General features: G+C 45.4%; 1 protein-coding gene and 1 non-coding gene across 2 annotated transcripts in view; both read right to left on the reverse strand.

Moving 5' to 3' along the window:
* Positions 1-437: 437 nt before the first annotated feature.
* Positions 438-19,093, reverse strand: part of UBE4A (ubiquitination factor E4A) — a 626,538-nt gene continuing 607,882 nt past the window's right edge. The window contains exons 11-20 of the mRNA XM_049778154.1: positions 18,427-18,731; positions 16,712-16,844; positions 14,063-14,250; positions 11,147-11,247; positions 10,917-11,030; positions 10,313-10,487; positions 7,678-7,858; positions 6,913-7,060; positions 4,026-4,183; positions 438-3,325 (exon numbers count right to left, since the gene is read on the reverse strand). Of these exons, the coding sequence (XP_049634111.1) occupies positions 3,199-3,325; positions 4,026-4,183; positions 6,913-7,060; positions 7,678-7,858; positions 10,313-10,487; positions 10,917-11,030; positions 11,147-11,247; positions 14,063-14,250; positions 16,712-16,844; positions 18,427-18,731 (1,630 nt within the window). The 3' untranslated portion in view covers positions 438-3,198. The remainder of the gene's footprint in view (positions 3,326-4,025; positions 4,184-6,912; positions 7,061-7,677; positions 7,859-10,312; positions 10,488-10,916; positions 11,031-11,146; positions 11,248-14,062; positions 14,251-16,711; positions 16,845-18,426; positions 18,732-19,093) is intronic.
* Positions 17,000-17,125, reverse strand: LOC126016731 (small nucleolar RNA SNORA11). The gene has a single exon (XR_007498484.1). It is a non-coding gene; the product is annotated as a small nucleolar RNA SNORA11 (small nucleolar RNA).

Raw genomic sequence — 19,093 nt, forward strand, 5'->3', positions numbered from 1 at the left:
AGAGGTAAGTATGATGTGGGCTCTATCCCTGACTCCTTCATGGCCTCCTTTCCCACAGTACCACTACTAAGTGTGGTGCCAACAATAAAACAATAAACAGCCAGCAGCCCTCAGGGGTTACTCCGGATTCTATGCTCAGAAATCGCTCCTAGCAGGCTCCGAGGACCATATGGGATGCTGGGATTCGAACCACTGTCCTTCTGCATACAAGACAAATGCCCTACCTCCAAGCTATATCTCTGGCCCCAACATAGTTATTTATTATTAAGCTGCAGGCATTCAGAGAGATTTCTCAAACTGCTATTCCCTTCTTCCTTTTTTTTTTTTTTTGGTAGTACCATGGATTGAACCCAGAGTCACATAAGGGAGTTAATTGCCCCATCCCGGGGCTCCTGCCATGAGTTCTTCATGCTATAATAAAGGAAGTGGCAACAGGCTTTATTCAGGTGGTCGTTTATTAAATACAGGCTTCTGAACAGACACCCCCCTCCCTGGGCAAGTTTGATAAGTCACCTTCCTGTTAAGAAGTCATCTTCCTGGAATGTTTCAAAACAGAGTTAATGGTGATCCAGTTTTATTTCAATTCCCCTTGTGGCTGTTCTGTTCTCATTTTCTCTCTCAGTCTTCTCTTTTGCAGTGAGAGCATGGGCATTGTTTCCTCATGTGACTTCCGCTGTGCAGCCGCAGCCTCGGACTTGTAAAGGCACCCAGCCGACTTAAGCTCTGTGCGGCCGCTGCTTAGCAACCAGCATCAAATCAAGTAATGAAGCCTTTGTGGAGTGAGATACCAAATAGCAATTGGCACCTTCCCCTGCATCACTTAAAAATCTTTCAAGTGTCTTTCAGTTTTCACATAGCCATTAAGATTAGTTAAAAAAAAAAAAAAAAAGAAAAACAAAAACCCACAGACCCAGATTGCTTGACAAAACTTCAATCATTTCCATAGCATAGTATTACCCTCCTGGTAGGTCGCATGAAAACTGATGAGTCTTCCTTTTCCTAGGGTACTCATTCCACACAGCCAGCAGAGAGTCTGCCCTAACAGATTCGGAACAGCTTCTGATTTCGAGACCACAAAACACTTCTTGAAGCTTCTAAGAAGTGCATAATACAACCCTGTGCTGTAGCAAGATGATCATGAAGATCACATTTTTTGGGGGAGCATCATATTAAAATGACTTCAAGGAAAGTTAAAAAGGCATAGAGAAAACTGGATTTCATTACCAGTGGTGGCCCGAAGCTACACATTTGCCGTTTTGTGATGAATGAAAATGTCCAGCAGCATTGATGACACCATTGCCATTCATAAAAAAATTTCAGGAAAAAAGCTCAGGACACCAGAACAGTGGACCAGGAAAGACATAGAATCCCAAGACGAAGTACATGACAGACACAGAGACAGAGGCAGAGGCAGCATCAAGGCTTGTCAACTGGAAAGTTGCTGAGGAGAGCTGCCTTTCCAGGGTCTGAGCCTTCTTCCCTCCAACTGTCTCCCACAAACCTCAGGTCCTCCTCCCCTCCTTGCTCCAGACCCCCATCCCTTGCCCCTCTAAAAAACTGAAAACACCCTGTTAGATTAAGTGTATAAGATAAATGCAAGGAGGTGGAAGCTTATTGTATACACGTGCAGGTCACTATCCAAAGTAAAGGAGGATAATAAATACGCGATCGCAGCTCAGTTTAAGAAAATGATCCCCCGAAGTATGCCAGGAGGCCCAGGCAGCACACAGGAGTCACCACTGACAACCTGGCAGCTGCAAAAAGGGCTCTGGCTTTAATCAGGACAGTGAGACAGTGATGGGCAACAAACATCAGCTTCACAGCCAGTGCAGGTTGCTCTGAGTTGCAGTTTTCCAACTGGCACCATCCAGCTCAAAAGCTGCTTATAGCACCGTCTGGTGAATGATCAGGCAGCTGCCTCGGAGGGGCCCTTATCTCCTCTGAATGCAACTGCCCTGACCCCCAACTTCTAGATAGGTGTTGAGTCTGTCATTGATGAGGTCTTTGGGCTCTGTAAGATAATGCTGTGTAAAGAGAGGCAGGTAGGTCCAGAGGGGGAATATGTCTCACTCAGCAGTGAAGTCCACCTGGTCTGAGTGGGGTGCACCCATCATATCTTCCACTCAGGTGGGTAGTGGAACGAATAACTGGTGGATAAGGTTGTGATCAGATTCCTACTTTGTTAATTGGTGACCCAATCCTGAGTTAGACATCCCTAACCCCAAGCAAACATGAACTTGATGAGTTTTTGAGTCTCGGAATTTAGCCTACAGTGTGTGGGCCATAGTAAATATGGCCTATTGTAACATTTTTGTAGGGGTATGGTATTTGCTATCTAAGTCTCTTCTACTGAAGTCTAATCTTTGTAGTAAAGATTTCCATTAAAAAAAAAAAAAGAGCAGCCTTTATTTGCTCACCTCAGAATTTGTTGCTCAGGTTTGGGAATCAAGTCCATCTATCAATCAATCAATCAATCAATCCTCTTAAATATCCTATAAGGTTATGTTTCCTGTGCTCATGAACAACTCACGTACTTGTCTGTACTCCCTGGTTAAGACATAAAAATATTCAGTTACGAGATAATACAATAGTGAATGCTACCAAGAGACATTACCTAAGATTCCTTTCTTTCATTTCATCTATCACCTTACTCAAAAGACCACTCAAATGTCAAAGTATCTTTTATGTGCAAGAGGTGAAAGGTCATAACAGTATAAAGCTTAAAAGGAAGGTGGAAAAGGGCAGTTGGGGGCAGGAGGACGTGTGACTACCTTTATAACAGGCAGTTCTGATGGTATCAGAGCTCTCACAGGACTTCGCATACTTACAAGCAATTGTGCTCACCATGATATCTGAGCAGTTCTTGAAAGGAAAATAGTAACAGCAAGTTTTAGTAGTGGAAGTTAATATAAATTAAGGTAGGAGAAGGAAGTGAAAAGAAGAAAGAACATGGGGAAAAAAAATGAGTGACGATTCTAAACCTGGGGAGGCTGTCATAAGTATCATTCCTGTGAGCTGGGTGAGCATTGTCAAGTTCTTAGGAATCAAAATGATCATAATTTGAGCAGGAGCAGTTCTCTAATGGAGTCAAGAAAGGGAAAAAGAAAAAGAGAGAAAGAAGAGTGACAGAAGCAGACAGCAAGAAAGTACAGTGCTCCTACACTCTGGGCTTGGTTTGATTTCTTTAGTTCACAGTATTTATTCAAGTTGCTCCTTTTGCTGTTTCCTCTCTGCAAGCCACCTTTGGATTTTTTCTTTCAGTTCTGTGTTTGGCCGGATCTGGTCCATGGTGAGGGGACTACGATTAAAGGGATCTGTTTGGTCACTGGGACAAAGAGAGAAAGGAAAGGGTTTTACTTCCACGAAGTCTAACATCTGCAACCCAAATAGAACACCTGGCCTAGGCAGGGATGGGGTGGGAGGATGGCTTATTTTCTTCTTTGTCATGGATGAACCCAGGGCACTGTACTTATCGGAAAGATGTCAAGAATGTATTCTATCACTGAACCACAAGCTACATCCTTAGTCTTGCCTCTCACCTCCACTTCACAATATTTACCTACTTTATCTCTACATTTTGTTTGTTTTGGGGCCACAAATAGCTATGCTCGGGCTTATTCTTAACTCTAGGGACCATATTTAGTGTCTGAAACAAAACCTAGGTCAGTTGCATGCAAGGCAAGTAAGTGTCTTACCTTATTACCCCCCCCCCTTTTTGGCATGGGGGGTGGGTGGCAAACTTAACAGTGCACAGGACTTACTCCTCTGTACTCAGGGGTCACTTCTGGTAGGCTCAGGGAACCATATGGGATGCTGGGGCTTGAATTCAGGTTGGTCGCATGCCTGTTCTCTGTACTAACACTCTGGTTTCCTGTACACTCTCTTTAGCTCCTTATTTTGGGTCTTTGGATCCCCAACAATCAAGTGATAGACCTTTGTCAGCATGCCTCTGCAACAGTAGCTCTGCGATGCAGAGGACTGGCTCAGGAGCCAGCATGCTGGGAGATTTCTCGGGGCTGGCCTACCTGAGCAGATGGCGGGCGATGGTGGACCGGTCCACAGTGACTCTGGAGGACGGCAGCACCACGGGGTCCGACATCAGTGTGCTCATGATGGGGTCAAGGAACTCATCGCATGCATCCGCATAGGTCTCCTCTTCCTGCTGCTGGAGGTCGGCTAGAGACTGAGCATAAACATGGGCACCTCAGGTGAATTTGCTCAGATGGACCTCAACCCTTTTTTCCAAGAGGGGAATTGGGGCCACACTCCTTGGTGCTTGGGGTCTACTCTCAACTCTTGCTTATGTGGTGATCCTGCAGGCTTAGGGGACCATCTGGGATGCTAGGGAGTGAATAGGGCTGGCTGCCTCCAAGCCAAGGACCTTACATCTGTACTATCTCTCTAGCCCTCTAACCACACATTTTAAAAAAGAAAATGCTGTGCCAAAGGCAGGGGGTTGAGGAATGGGAAAATGGGTGAAGGGGCACCAAAGGTAACAAAATTAAATAGGGCCACAGAGGGAGTTTGAGGGTACAGCATCCCTGCTTTGTATTCTAGATTTACATGCTGGAACCCCAGGTTCAAAGCTTGGTACCAAGGTCCTCTGAGCACTATACTGTTTGGCTGACCCAAAAAGGGGAAAATGCAAACTTTTGTTAATCCCTCTGGTTGGAATGATTAATTCTATCAGCAAACATTAGGAAGCTGGGACTTATAGCAGGGTCCAACAGAAAGCCCGCTTCTCTGTCAGTCTCGCACTAAGATCTCCCTGCCTTTCTGTCCGTCTAATACTGAGATCTCCCTCATTTTCTGAGTCTTGTACTGAGATCTTTCCTGCCTTTCTGTCAATCTTGTACTGAGATCTCCCTGTCTTTTTGTCAGTTTTGTTATCGACTCTGACTCAAGCTCATCTACACCGTGGCCTCAAGTTTAGCCATATGGTCCCTAAGAAACCAAGACTTATGAAGGATCCCACATGTAGAAGCCGCTTCTATTTTTTCTTTCGTTGAAGCCACTTTTATTTAATTTTACGGTTTTTGGGCTAGACTCAGCGGCGCTTAGGGATTATTCCTGGCTCTGTGCTCAGAAATAGCTCCTGGCAGGCTCAGGGGACCATATGGGATGCCGGAAATTAAACCCGGGTCTGTCCTGGACTGTCTGTGTGCAAGGTAAATGCCCTACTGCTGTGCTACCACTCCAGCCTCAGAACCCACTTTTAAATTCTGTACCTGTTTTTACCTAAAACCAGAAACTATATTTCATACAGGAACTGCTTAAGTTATTATAATTATGTAATTGATAGCTCTCCCACCCCTATATCCTTTCTATTGTGACATTTACAACAGGTCAGTTACCAGAATTTTGTTTCCCCTCTTTTTCTCTTTAGTGGTGGGGATCAAACCCAGGTCTCATGCCTGAGAGGTATGTGCTATACTGCTGAGCTATGGGTGATGTGCAGTGTCCGAGAGCATTAACTATGTCTCTCGTCAGAAAAAAGAACATGTGGTATTTCTAGTTCCTGTGCTGACCAGGAAGAATAATTTGTCTTGTTTCTTTTGAGTTTTGGGGGGCAACAGCTGGCAATACTTAGGGGCCTATTCTTGTCTCTGCTTGGGGTTTGCTCCAGTGGTGCTCCGGGGACCATGTGGTGTTGGGGACTGAACCTGGGCCACCTACATATAAACTACTTTTTTTTTTTGAAGTAAAAACAGGTTTTATTGGAAGTTATGAGGAAGAGGAGGTAGAGAGCTATGGGAAAGGAATTTGCCTTGCATGTGGCTGACTTGGGTTCAATCCCGGTATCCCATATGGTCCTGAGCCTGACAAGAGTGATTTCTCAATGCAGAGCCAAGAGTAACCCCTGAGTGCCACTGGGTGTGGCCCAAAAACTGAAATCCAGAGAGAGAAAATTAATTTGATCTAGAGTGATAGCACAGTGGGTAGGGCATTTGCCTTGCATGAGGCTGATCTGGGTTCGATCCCTGGCATCTCGTATAGTCCTGAGTCTGCCAAGAGTGCAGAGCCAGGGGCCGGGAAGGTGGTGCTAGAGGTAAGGTGTCTGCCTTGCAAGCGCTAGCGTAGGACGGACCGTGGTTTGATCCCCTGGTGTCCCATATGGTCCATCCCAAGCCAGGAGCGATTTCTGAGCTCATAGCCAGGAGTAACCCCTGAGCGTCAAACGGGTATGTCCCAAAAACCAAAAAAACCCAAAAAGAGTGCAGAGCCAGAAATAACTCAAGCACCAATGGGTGTTGGCCCCAAAACAACCCCCCCCCCAAAAAAAAAGTTTGAAAAGTATTAAAGTGGGGACGGAGAGGTGGCGCTAGAGGTAAGGTGTCTGCCTTGCAAGTGCTAGCCCAGGAAAGACGGCGGTTCGATCCCCCATCATCCCATAAGTCCCCCAAAGCCAGGGGCAATTTCTGAGCGCTTAGCCAGGAGTAACCCCTAAGCATCAAACGGGTATGGCCAAGAAAACAAAACAAAACAAAACAAAACAAAACAAAAAAAAAAAAAAAGAAAAGTATGAAAGTGACATCTCAAGGGGGAGACATGGGTGACATATTCTATGTATGCTGTATGAAAATCCTTTGAATTCTTTCTTTCTTCCTTTATATGTTTCAACCACTCTGTTAACCCACCCTCCTACTCCCCAGAAATAGAGTTAAAAAGCAACACAGAACTAACATCCTTTTTGTTTTTGTGTCCATCTGGTATCTGGTAGTGCTCAGAGCTTATTCCTGGCTCTGCACCCAGGGATCACTCCTGGTAGAGGACTGGGTTGGGGGGGGACGACCATCTAGGGTTCCAGAGATCAAGCCTGTGGTGTCTGTGTGCAAGGCAAGTACCTAGCAAGCTACACTATCTCTAGCCTCCTGATCTGACACTTAACAAGTAAGTTTTCCTCTTGCTCACCTTGATTCTTTCTGCTAAATTGCTGAATGCCACAATCATATTCCCGGGCTTATTTATTTTCTTCAGGACTCGGACTGTCTGTGCAAACAGAGTGGGGGAGTAGGAGCGTCCATCCTTGGGTACAGTCGCACAGAAGTTCTCCTCATCCCTGAAGAGTAATAGAAAGAAACCGAGGGTCAGAGCATGTCCATAAGGGAGTTAAAGCAAACACATTTTCTATCATTTATTTGTCATAAGGAGCTTTTTGTCTTAGGACCACACCTCACAGTGCTCAGGGCTTACTTCTAGCTCTTCACTCAGAGATCATTCCTAGTGGTGCTTAGGGGACTACATGGGGGTGCTGAGGATTGAACCCTGGTTTGCTCTATGAAAAGTAAATGCTTTACCCACTGTGTTATGCCTCCAGCTACTATAAATGGCTTTAAAAATTTTTTTTGGGGTGAGAAGAAACCACAAGAGGTTTAGGAAACACATATGCCTCCTATACCATGGGCAGGGTCTAGTAAAAATGAAGCTATTCCATTAACATTCTTTGGCTATTCTGGAGCCCTAAAAGATGGCTGCTTGTGGGGTGCTGAGGCAGACAACTCTAAACTATGCCCTATAGGTCCCCAAATCATACAATCAAACTACAGACGATTCCTTCACCAACTAGAAATGAACTTCTTCTTTGGTCTGTTTTATTCTCTTTCCACCTAATTAACTGGTCATTCCTTTATCAAAGCCCCAGATGAAAACATCCCTGGCCTGCCCAATGTCCAGTACCCAAGATTCAAGTAGATGGTGCAGATGTCTGACACAAGCTGTTGGGGTTTGAAGTCGAATTCGCTGAAGTCCTTGACCTTTAAGGCTCCCATTTTGGGCCCAACCAAGTGCTGCAGAAAGTAGTTCAACATGGAGATGATGCGCTCGGCTAGGAAGGGGTGCACGAAGAGGGACTTGATCTCTGGAAAAGAGGTTGCTCTGTGAATGTGCAGTCCATTAGCCAGCAAAAGCAAACACCAGAAACGTGTGCTCAGAAATCAATAACATCTTACTCCTGCTTCCTGGCCACATTCACACACATACCTGCATACTCAGAAAACAAATGACTGCAATGAAAACATTCTCTCAACTTTTCCATTCACATAAATATCTCCCTGTTTTTTGTTTTGTTTTGCTATATCCAGCAATGCTAAGTAAAGGGTTACTCCTGATTCTGTGCTCAGGAATTACTTCTGGTGATGCTCGGAGGACCACATGCCAGGTTTGATACCAGGGATCGAGCCATGTTGGCTCTGTGCAAGGCAAGTGCTCTTCCTTCTGTACTACTGCTCCGGCCCCAATTGTTCCCAAAGTTAAGAAATATGTATGCTGCTGCCAACGCAACAACCAGCAATCACATATGGTTATTTGTAGTGATTCTGGGGACTGAACCGCAGGCCTCACATGCAAGCCACATGAGGTATACCAAATGAGTAATATCCCTGGCCTAAAATCCTTAGTGCTTAATTAAATTTAAGTCAATTAAAATCAAGTCAGTTTCTCTTCTAGACATATTCTAAGTGCTCTATACCTAGTATGGAATGGCTAACACTGGATTGAGCACACACTTGGCATGCAGGATGCTTGGGTTTGACCCTTGCCATACCTCAAGCATCACTAGGAGCAATTCCTGGAGCACATAACTGGGAGTATTTCCCCAAATATTGCTCCACAGTAGCACTGAACTCCACCCCCAATATATAAACATAGCAAGTTCTATGTGATTTCAACTTCTAATTTTTTAATAATTGAAATTAATTAATATAATATTATACATAATTTATATTATGGTGCTACCTACTGATCCCATGCACAACACTTTGAGCCACTTCCCAGGTGCCTAAACCTTTTTCTTTGGGGGAGGGGTACACCCAGCAGCGCTTAGGAATTTACTCCTGACTCTGTGTTCAGAAATCACTCCTGGCTGGCACAGGAGGACCATATGGGATGCTGGGAATTGAACTTGGGTCGACAGCGTTCAAGGAAAATACCCGACTTGCTGTGCTATTGCTCTGCCCTGCTAATCTTTTATTTTTGGTCTCCCAAGTGGTGTTCAGGAGCCTGTGATCCTTCCCTGTTATCCAGAATACAAGATTTTTTAGGCCCAACCAGGTGCTAGGAATCGAATTCAGGGTCTTACACATTTGAGAGAATTTAAGGATAATTTAAGGATAATTTCCAGATTGAGCCTCTCCCATCAGAATATTTATATGACTAACAACCTCCAAACAACAGTTGTGAAGAGGATGCCCATTTCCACATCTGTGTCCAGATAGGCAGAGGCTGCCAGCAGCACAGAATAATTTCTTGTTTTAGAGGACTAGAGCAATAGCACAGCAGGGAGAGTTGCCTTGTCAGGTGGCTGACCCAGGTTCGATCCCCAGTATCCCATATGGTCCCCAGAGACTGCCAGTAATGATTTCTTTTTTTGTTTTTGGGTCACAACTGGCAGCACTCAGGGGTTACTCCTGGCTCTGTGCTCAAAATTGCTCCTCACAGGCTCAGGGATAAGATGCCGGGATTTGTTTGTTTCTGTTTTTTGTTTTTGGGTCTCACCTGGCTGTGCTCAGGGGTTACTTTTGGCTCTGTGCTCAGAAATCGCCCCTGTCAGGCTCTGGGGACCATATGGGATACTGGGGTTTGAAACACTGTCCATTCTGGATTGGCTGTGTGCAAGGCAAATGCCCTACAGCTGTGCTATCTCTCTGGCCCTGGAATGCCAGAATTCAAACCACCATCCGCTCTGGATCAGCTGTGTGCAAGGTAAATGACCTATCGCTGTGCTATCTCTATTTTTTTTTTTTTTTTGGTTTTTGGGCCACACCCAGCGGTGCTCAGGGGTTACTCCTGGCTGTCTGCTCAGAAATAGCTCCATGGGGGCCGGGCGGTGGCGCTGGAGGTAAGGTGCCTGCCTTGCCTGCGCTAGCCTAGGACGGACCGCGGTTCGATCCCCCGGCGTCCCATATGGTCCCCCAAGAAGCCAGGAGCAACTTCTGAGCGCATAGCCAGGAGTAACCCCTGAGCGTCACAGGGTGTGGCCCAAAAACCAAAAAAAAAAAAAAAAAAAAAAAAAAGAAATAGCTCCTGGCAGGCACGGGGGACCACATGGGACACTGGGATTTGAACCAACCACCTTTGGTCCTGGATCAGCTGCTTGCAAGGCAAACACCGCTGTGCTATCTCTCCGAGCCCAACTGTTCTATCTCTTGAGCCCACCAGGAGTGATTTCTGAATACAGAGCCAGGAATAATGCCTGAGCACTGCTGGGTGTGGGCCCAAACCAAAAAAACAACATCAAAATAAAAACGTCCTTACTTCAGCTCCGCTAATGCCTCCAATGAAGCAGAGCCCAACCATAAGCACTCTGGTCTCTCACCTGACGTGAGGAAAGCGAGGGTACCGATGGTCTCGTTGGACATGATGTTATGGAAACGCGCGAGTTGGCCAAACATCTGCAGGCCGGCTTCCTTTTCCCGCCGGGCTTCTGGGGCCAGGCTGTCCCACTCGCCACGGTCCTTCTCAATCTGCTGAATCTTGATCTTGCTCAAATACTACAGAAACCAGAGTGGGAGTGTGACCAGGGAAGGAAGAGGGGAATGATATTGAAAAGGTTCAATTTCAAGTCTGGGCTGGGAAACCTCAGGACTAGAGATGGGGCCAGAGCCTTTACCTCTGCTCCCAGGAAAAGCTTCAGAGAAAATAGGGAGGGCTCAAAACAGAGAAGGGCTCAAATGGCTGAATAGTATGTTGGGGAATGGTGGTGCTGCTTACACCACATGGGTCCCCTACCTGAGCACTGCAGGGAATGATCCCAAGCACTGCCATCCCCTCAATTTAATAAGAAAAAGAAAATTAAGGGGCCATAAACACAGATAGTATAGACAAGATCCTAAGGGTTTTTTTTGTTTTGTTTTGTTTTGTTTTTTGGCCACACCTGGTGACTCTCAGGGCTTACCAATGACAGCTTTTACTCGCTTTACCTGTATGGCTTCATCTAAAAGGAAGACAGCATCGTTCATTAGCAGGTTGAGAAAGCGGAGGAAAAGTGGGGGGTTCATGGCTTCTAGATTCTTAGAGGCATAGTCCGCCAAGTCCTGTAAGTCCCAGTGTGAGAGAAAAACAATTACCATCCTTGAAGTACAAAACTGCTGTGCGAGGAAGCAAAAAAAGCAGAGAACTCAGTTTTGGTTTCCCCTGCAATCTTTCTCACCTTAATACTCTCTCGATAAGGATCCGTTCCCCACATATACCGCAGGATTGGGTACATGGGACGGCGATAATTAAACTTCTGTTCAAATTGATGGGGGTCTCCTGGAGGAATACAGAGAACAACAAGGGTGGTGCTATTAGAGAGATGGGGAGAGCTTCCCCAGACTGTATTTTTTCAGTCTGAATGTGGGAATGGGTTTACTGGCAAAATTTGACCAAAGGATTTTTTTTCATAGCCTGAGTGAGTGTCTAGTGCTTCTTTCCTTGTTGACAGGCTAAAGCAGACAACCAAAAGATTGTTCTATTGCTCCAGTGTCTTTTACTGCTTATTAGCTGAGTCAGAGCACTATTGACTCAAAAATCATCTCCAGGCTGTATTTCATAAGGTCAACCTTTTTTTTTTTCAAGTATCAATGTTTATTGATAGATAACAAATATATAAAATCAGGGCATGGATATGACTTGATAAATTAAGTAGACTTAATTTTAATACTATAATTAGAAGGACCAATTCAAATTCTCACCATTTGTTTCACATCCACAGAAACCAATTCAAGAGCATTAATAATTTCTCAAAACTGATCAGTTGTGGTTTTTTTCTTTTTTTTTTTGTTTTTGTTTTTGGGTCACACCCGGCAGTGCTCAGGGGTTACTCCTGGCTGTCTGCTCAGAAATAGCTCCTGGCAGGCACGGGGGACCATATGGGACACCGGGATTCGAACCAACCACCTTTGGTCCTGGATCAGCTGCTTGCAAGGCAAACACCGCTGTGCTATCTCTCCGGGCCCAGTTGTGGGTTTTTTTGTTTGTTTTTGGGCCAACCTGGCAGCATTCAGGGGTTACTCTTGTTCAGGAATCACTCCTGTCAGGTTTGGGTATAATATGGGTGCTGTGTATCAAACCTGATTGGTTGCATGCAAGGCAATCACCCTACCTGCTATGCTAATGCTCTGGTCCAAAACTGATCAGTCTTTTTTTTTGTTTGTTTGTTTTTTTGGGTCACATCAGGCGGTGCTCAGGGGTTATTCCTGGCTCTGCACTCAGAAATCGCTCCTGGCAGGCTCTGGGGACCATATTGGATGCTGGGAATTGAACTGGAATCCATCCTGGGCTGGCCTCTTGCAAGGCAAATGACCTATTGTTGTGCTATCGCTCAGGCCCCAAAACTGATCAGTTTTGTGCAAATAAACCATGTTTCTTTTAAAAAAGACTTGTGCACTTGCTCAGGCTCAAGGATATTAACATCTAGATATATAACCCATTATTAGAAATACAAGCAATATACTATTATGCCAACAACCATCAATTACAGTTATGAATTTTTTTTGGTTTTGATTTTTGGGCCACACCTGGTGATGCTCAGGGGCTACTCCTGGCTATGCGCTCAGAAATCGCTCCTGGCTTGGGGGACCATATGGGATGCTGGGGGATTGAACACGGTCCGTCCTGGGTCAGCTGTGTGCAAGGCAAAGGCACTACTGCTATGCTACTGTCCAGGCCCCTACAGTTAAGAATTTTATTTTTTCAGAGAGATAGCATAGTGGTGTTTGCCTTGCAAGCAGCCGATCCAGGACCAAAGGTGGTTGGTTTGAATCCCGGTGTCCCATATGGTCCCCCGTGCCTGCCAGGAGCTATTTCTGAGTAGACAGCCAGGAGTAACCCCTGAGCACTGCCGGGTGTGGCCCAAAAACAAAAAACAAAAAAAAATTTTTTGTAACAACCAATGGATAATCAAATATCACAAAAACTCAAGTATTACTGAGAAAAATGCATTTCTATAGTATTCAGTATTGCTGAAGTTTTCTAACTTTTAAGTTTTCTAACTTAGAGCAGCCTATGATAAGTGAAGGCCAAAATATTTCATATCTGTTGTTCTTTTTCTTCTAACAATTAGATTATGAAAATTAAACAGTTTAGCTAAGACTAAAAATAAAAAACTCAATCAACAAGGTGGGTCATTATCCACTATACTGCAATTTTACTGGGTAGGAGATCGGTTTGTTTTGGGCTTAGTACTTAGGGGACCACACAGTACCAGGGACTGAGCAGGCATTCACTTTAATGCTTTGCGTGATCTCCTTGGTCTGTTCTGCACTTTTAGGGAAGGAAAGAAAGAGGGGTGAGAGCAAGAGCAAGAGTGAGAGTGAGAGCGAGAGCGAGAGAGAGAGTGAGAGTGAGAGAGAGCGAGAGCGAGCGAGAGAGCGAGAGAGAGAGAGAGAGAGAGAGAGAGAGAGAGAGAGAGAGAGAGAGAGAGAGAGAGAGAGAGAGACTGTTTTGTTTAGGTGAGACAGACACCAACAATCTGAGGGGTGATTCTTGTGTGAAAAGTAGCGCTAGGGGCCGGCGAGGTGGCACTAGAGGTAAGGTGTTTGCCTTGCAAGCGCTAGCCAAAGAAAGATCTCGACCGCCGTTCGCTCCCCCCAAGCCAGGGGCAATTTCTGAGCGCTTAGCTAGGAGTAACCCCTGAGCGTGAAACGGGTTTGGCCCGAAAAACCAAAAAAAAAAAAAAGAAAAGTAGGGCTAATAGAGTCACAACTTTTTCGATGTTGACACATAAAGAGACAATGTTAAAAAAGTACATGGCTTGGGGCCGGAGAGATAGCATGGAGGTAAGGCGTTTGCCTTTCATGCAGGAGGTCATCGGTTCGAATCCCGGCGCCCCATATGGTCCCCTGTGCCTGCCAGGAGCAATTTCTGAGCCTGGAGCCAGGAATAACCCCTGAGCACTGCCAGGTGTGACCCAAAAACCAAAAAAAAAAAAAAAAAAAAAAAAAAAAAAGTACATGGCTGCAAGGCTGGCAGGAATCCTTCAGTAAGTGAGGTTTGAAAACCCTTTTCAGGCACTCAGGTACCAGTAAAGAATGAGATGCCACACAGTATAGTGTCCTATCAGCGTCTCAATTATGGAGTGCTTTACCTGTAAACTCTATGTCCACGAAGACCTTAATTAGAGCTTCTGCGAGGTGGGGGGCATGGGGAAAATTGCAGAACACACGCTTCCGGTGGAATACACTGGATACTAAGGGACTTGGGGTTTGATCCAAGTGGGGCATCACCGCTTCTAACACCTCAGCCAGTTTGGCTCTTAGGTGAGGATTTTTCATTCTGCGAAAAGAGCAGAGAGCAAGATGAGCAAGAAGAAAACGGAATTCCTGGGCCAGAGTGCTAGTACAGTGGGGAAGGCATGTGCCTTGTATGTGGCTGACCTAGGTTTGATCCCTGGCAGGTCATATAGTACTCTGAGCACTGCTGGGAGTAAACTCCAAGTTACTGCCGGGTCTGGTCCACTCCACTCCTTTCCCACTCAGAATCTCCAAAATTCTGAGGTGTTTACCCAAGGAGCCAAAATACCCTATTATGACTTTTTTTTTTTGGTGGCGGTGGGGGATGATGAGAGGATTTTTTTTTTTTTTTTTTTTTTTGGTTTTTTGATCACACTCAGCAGCGCTCAAGGGTTACTCCTGGTTCTATGCTCAGAAATCACTCCTGGCAGGCTTGGGGGACCATATGGGATGCCGGGATTCGAACCACTGTCCTTCTGCATGCAAAGCAAATGCCCTACCTCCATGCTATCTCTCCTGCCTGGAGGATTCTATCATTATAAATCTGTCAACTTCTGGGAGTTAATACAGGAGACATCATTTAACACTTGACATCACAGCTCACCAAGTTTAAGTACATATGTTTCCACTGAAGTAGTCATTCGCTTTACCTTTTTTTTTCTCTCTCTTTTCCTTTTATTTAAAAAAATGTATCAGACTTGTTGCATATTTTGAGGATTTGTTCCCAGGGACTGAACCCAGACCTCCTAGATAAAAAGCATGTGCTCTAGCCTGCTGAGCGCTCTCAGACCCCTGAAATGAATTTTGTGAGAGCCATACTGGTGGTTTTGGGGAGTGGAGCAGAGCTTGGAAGCCACTCCTGGAAGTACCTGATGATAGCAGAATTAGAACCTGGGGCTCCCACATGCAGTGCATGTTATTCTAGCTCTTTGAGCCATTTACCTGATTCCTGTGCCTATTCTTTCTGAAATATTTATTAAAATAAAATCTTGTCCTGTACACATAGGTAACTTTTTAGGTTTTTTGAAGGCAAGGACAATTGGGCTGTATAATTATTATTATTATATATTTTTTTGGTTGTTGTTTTTGGACCACACCTGGTGGTACTGAGGGGTTACTCCTGTTGCTGCACTCAGAAAATACTGCTGGCGGACTCGGCGAAACCATATGGGATGCAGGGGATCAAATCTGGGTTGGCCCTATGTAAGGCAAATGCCCTACCTATTGTGCTATCACTCCTCCAACCACATTCTGTATCATTTACTGCACCCCAGTGTGTGCTTAATAAATCCTCAGAGACTCGGGTTCTCCCCTCCATTTGCTCAGTGAATGGCTGGTCCTCCCTGTCTCTCTGGCACAGCTCAGGGAACCTACCCCTTCTCTCTTGTGTACAGCAGAAACTCGGTTCCCTGTGCATTTTTTGTTTCTTTCTTTTCTTTCTTTCTTTTCTTTTTTTTTTTTTTTTGGTATGTGGAGGCATGCCCAGTGGCACTCAGGGATTACTCCTTGCTCTGTGCTCTGAAATTGCTCCTGGCAGGCCGGGGTACCATATGGGATGCTGGGGATCAAACCCAGGTCTGTCCTGGGTCAGCAGCATGCAAGGCAAACACCCTACTGCTATGCTATCACTCCAGCCCCCATCTTTTATTTCTTTTGTTCAAAAATCAGAGAAGCCGGGCTGGAGTGATATTACAGTGGAAAGGGAACTTGTCTTGCACACAGCTGACCTGGGTTTGATCCCTGGCACCCCATATGGGTCACTCCAGTCAGGAATGACCCCTGAGTACAGAGCCAGGAGTAAGCCCTGGATACTGTCAGGTATGGCCCCCAAACAAAACAATATAAAATTCAGAGAAGCAACTATACAGGTCACTGGGGGTATCTTTCTTGGGGAAAAATGACTAGAAGCAAGGAGATCAGGAAACATTTATCTGACATTTATTGCTTATCCAATTCAGAATTTCAAGAGCACCTGTTATACATCTATTAGGAGATTGTTAGTGCTGGCTGCCAATGGTTGTAAGACTGTTGACATCTGGGGAACTATTTTCCTCAGGGAAAGCAGTGGCATTCCCATCAGGTACCTTATATGCAGGTTCAAATTCTCTGTGGACTACGTCCTCTGCTTATTTTTTTTTTTTTTTTTGTGGTTTTTGGGTCACACCCGGCAGTGCTCAGGGATTATTCCTGGCTCCAGGCTCAGAAATCGCTCCTGGCAGGCACGGGGGACCATATGGGACGCCGGGATTCGAACCGATGACCTCCTGCATGAAAGGCAAACGCCCTACCTCCATGCTATCTCTCCGGCCCCCGTCCTCTGCTTATTATGCCTCTGAGGAGTGGAGATTTGGGCTACCTCTATGGTAGTCAAGTGATTCCTTAGCGTTAACCAGTTTCTGGAGGCAACGCCTTAGGAGTGCTACTTGTTTATTTCTTGGGTTAGGAGGCACCTGTATGTCCTGAAGTGTGACACTGTGACAGAGCTGAGCCTTCCAGCACTTTACCTTTCTATGCTGCCAGTGAAAATGGTGATAAAATGAAGGACATGCTCCAAGGAATCTGCTGATGTCTCCAAGACATCATCGGCGAAGCGGCGGAGGAAAATGAGGAAATCACCCAAGTTATCTGCAAAAAATTCTGAAAGAACAGACGATCACTGGGATGAGTTAAATGTTTGATCCCCTGTAGTAAACAATTGGAAAGTTCCTCTTTCGTCCTGCTTAAAGGTTAAAATATAAGTTCCTAAGTTAATACATATAGAATTTCCTTTATTTTTAAAATTTTGTTTTTAGACATGTAGGGTACTTCTTCATTGGAAAGTGGCAAGTTTGTGCCCCTTATCAATGAACCCAGGTTTTTGTTGGGTATGGTGTAAACAGAGGAGCCATTTCTTAGGCACTCTGCTCTGAGCAAACCCATTGCTTTTTGTTTTTGCCATAGCTAGTAGTGCTCAGGGTTTAGTCTTGATAAGGTTCAGGGTCTATTCCTTGTGAAGTGCAGTGTTGGGGGAATGGAACCTAGGTTAGCTGTTTGCAAGACAAATGCCTTAATCCAGGAACTCTCTCTCCAGCCATAACAATTTCCTTTATTTATTTATTTAGCTACACCCAGCAGTGCTCAGGACTTACTCCTGGCTCTGCATTCAACTAGGGATCACTCCTGATGGTGCTTGGAGGACCATCTTACAAGGCTGAGGATTGAATCCAGGTGAGTCATGAATAAGGCAATCATTCTACCATCTGTACTATCTCTCTTGACACAAAAAAAAAATCTTCCTTAAGTATAAATTCAATTACAAATTTCCCAACCAATATAAAAATTTTATTTATTTTATTTGGGGGGGCCTTGGGTCACACCCGGCGGTGTTCAGGGGTTACTCCTGGCTCTGCACTCAGAGGTCTCTCCTGGCAGGCTCAGGGGACCATGTGGGATGCCAGGATTTGAACCGGGGTCTGTCCTGTGTTGCTTGCATGCAAGGCAAAAGCTTTAACTGCTGTGCTATCACTCTGGGCCAATATAAGAATTTTAATGACATAAAACCTAATGAACACAAAAATACAACTCAAAAAGTATATTTTTGTTATCCCCCCATCCCTTTTATGGGGAGGAGGACGCATACAGCAATGCTCTCAAATTACTCCTTGCTCTGCACTCACAAGTCTCTCTTGGTGGTGCTTGGGGACCATGTGGGGATGACAGGATTGAATTTGGGTCAGCCCTGTGCAAGGCAAGTGCCTTACCTGCTGTACTATTTCTTTGCCCCCCCCTCCCTTCCTTTAAGGTTGACTGTTTTAAATCCCCCTGTGGTGCAGGAAGAATTTTCAATCAAGATACAAACATTTGAGGCTGGAGTGATAGTGTAGCGGGTAGGGTGTTTGCCTTACATGCAGCCAAGCTGGGTTCAATCCCTGGCATCCCATATGGTCGCTCGTCTGCCAGGAGTGATTCCTGAGTGAGTGAAGAGTCAGGAATAATACCTGAGAGCCATTGGGTATGGCCCAAAATACGGAACAAAAAGATAGAACCATTCAATGACTGTGGAGACAGTTCTCACAAGCTCAAGCACTAGCTGTTGAGTCCTGTGTACTAACTAGCAGAGAGATCTGGAAGTTTGATTTGCTACTCCAAAAACAACTGAATGACATCTTGAAACTTCCGCAGGGACCTGGGGACACTGCAAATGGCTAGAAAGAGGAAACAATCAGGGAGGCCTGCTTACCTGGCACATAGGCCAGAGAGCTGTAGCCATCTGGCAGAGGAAAGGTCAGCTCCCTTGGCTGTGAACCCTCGTTGCCTATGGCCAGCTGCACTAGCAGAACCGCCATGGACACCTGCAAGTTCAGGCAGTTACGCAGCATCTGGGGCTCTGTCATGGCGGTCTTGGTGGAAAGGTAGATGGTCATCAGCCGCTCAAACTGCTCCCGTAGATTGTCGGCAGCAGGGCTACCGCTCTGCTGAGCGTCTCGCCAGGCAACCTGCAGCCGATGCAGATTTTGGTTGATTTTTACCATCTGATCATGCAACCTGCCCCCAAGAAAGCAGAAGAGATGGGGTCAGGGATCTCATAGGGACAGTTGGGGCACAGACTGTTCCAGGAAAGAAAAAACTAACCCAAACCAAACCAACCAAAACAACAATCTTCTTTTATTCTAAAATTCTCGTTCAGGATGCAGAGTTGCAGGGATAATGAAAAAGACATTCACAAGTTACTAACAGGTGTGTGTGTGTGTGTGTGTGTGTGTGTGTGTGTGTGTGTGTGTGTGTGAGAGAGAGAGAGAGAGAGAGAGAGAGAGAGAGAGAGAGAGAGAGAGAGAGAGAGAGAGAGAGACAGAAAGAGAAAGGAATGGGGGACCCTGCATAGCACCGGAAAACATTATCAAGCGGGC

This window comes from Suncus etruscus, chromosome 8 (genome assembly GCF_024139225.1).
Source record: "Suncus etruscus isolate mSunEtr1 chromosome 8, mSunEtr1.pri.cur, whole genome shotgun sequence".
Classification (NCBI taxonomy): domain Eukaryota; kingdom Metazoa; phylum Chordata; class Mammalia; order Eulipotyphla; family Soricidae; genus Suncus; species Suncus etruscus.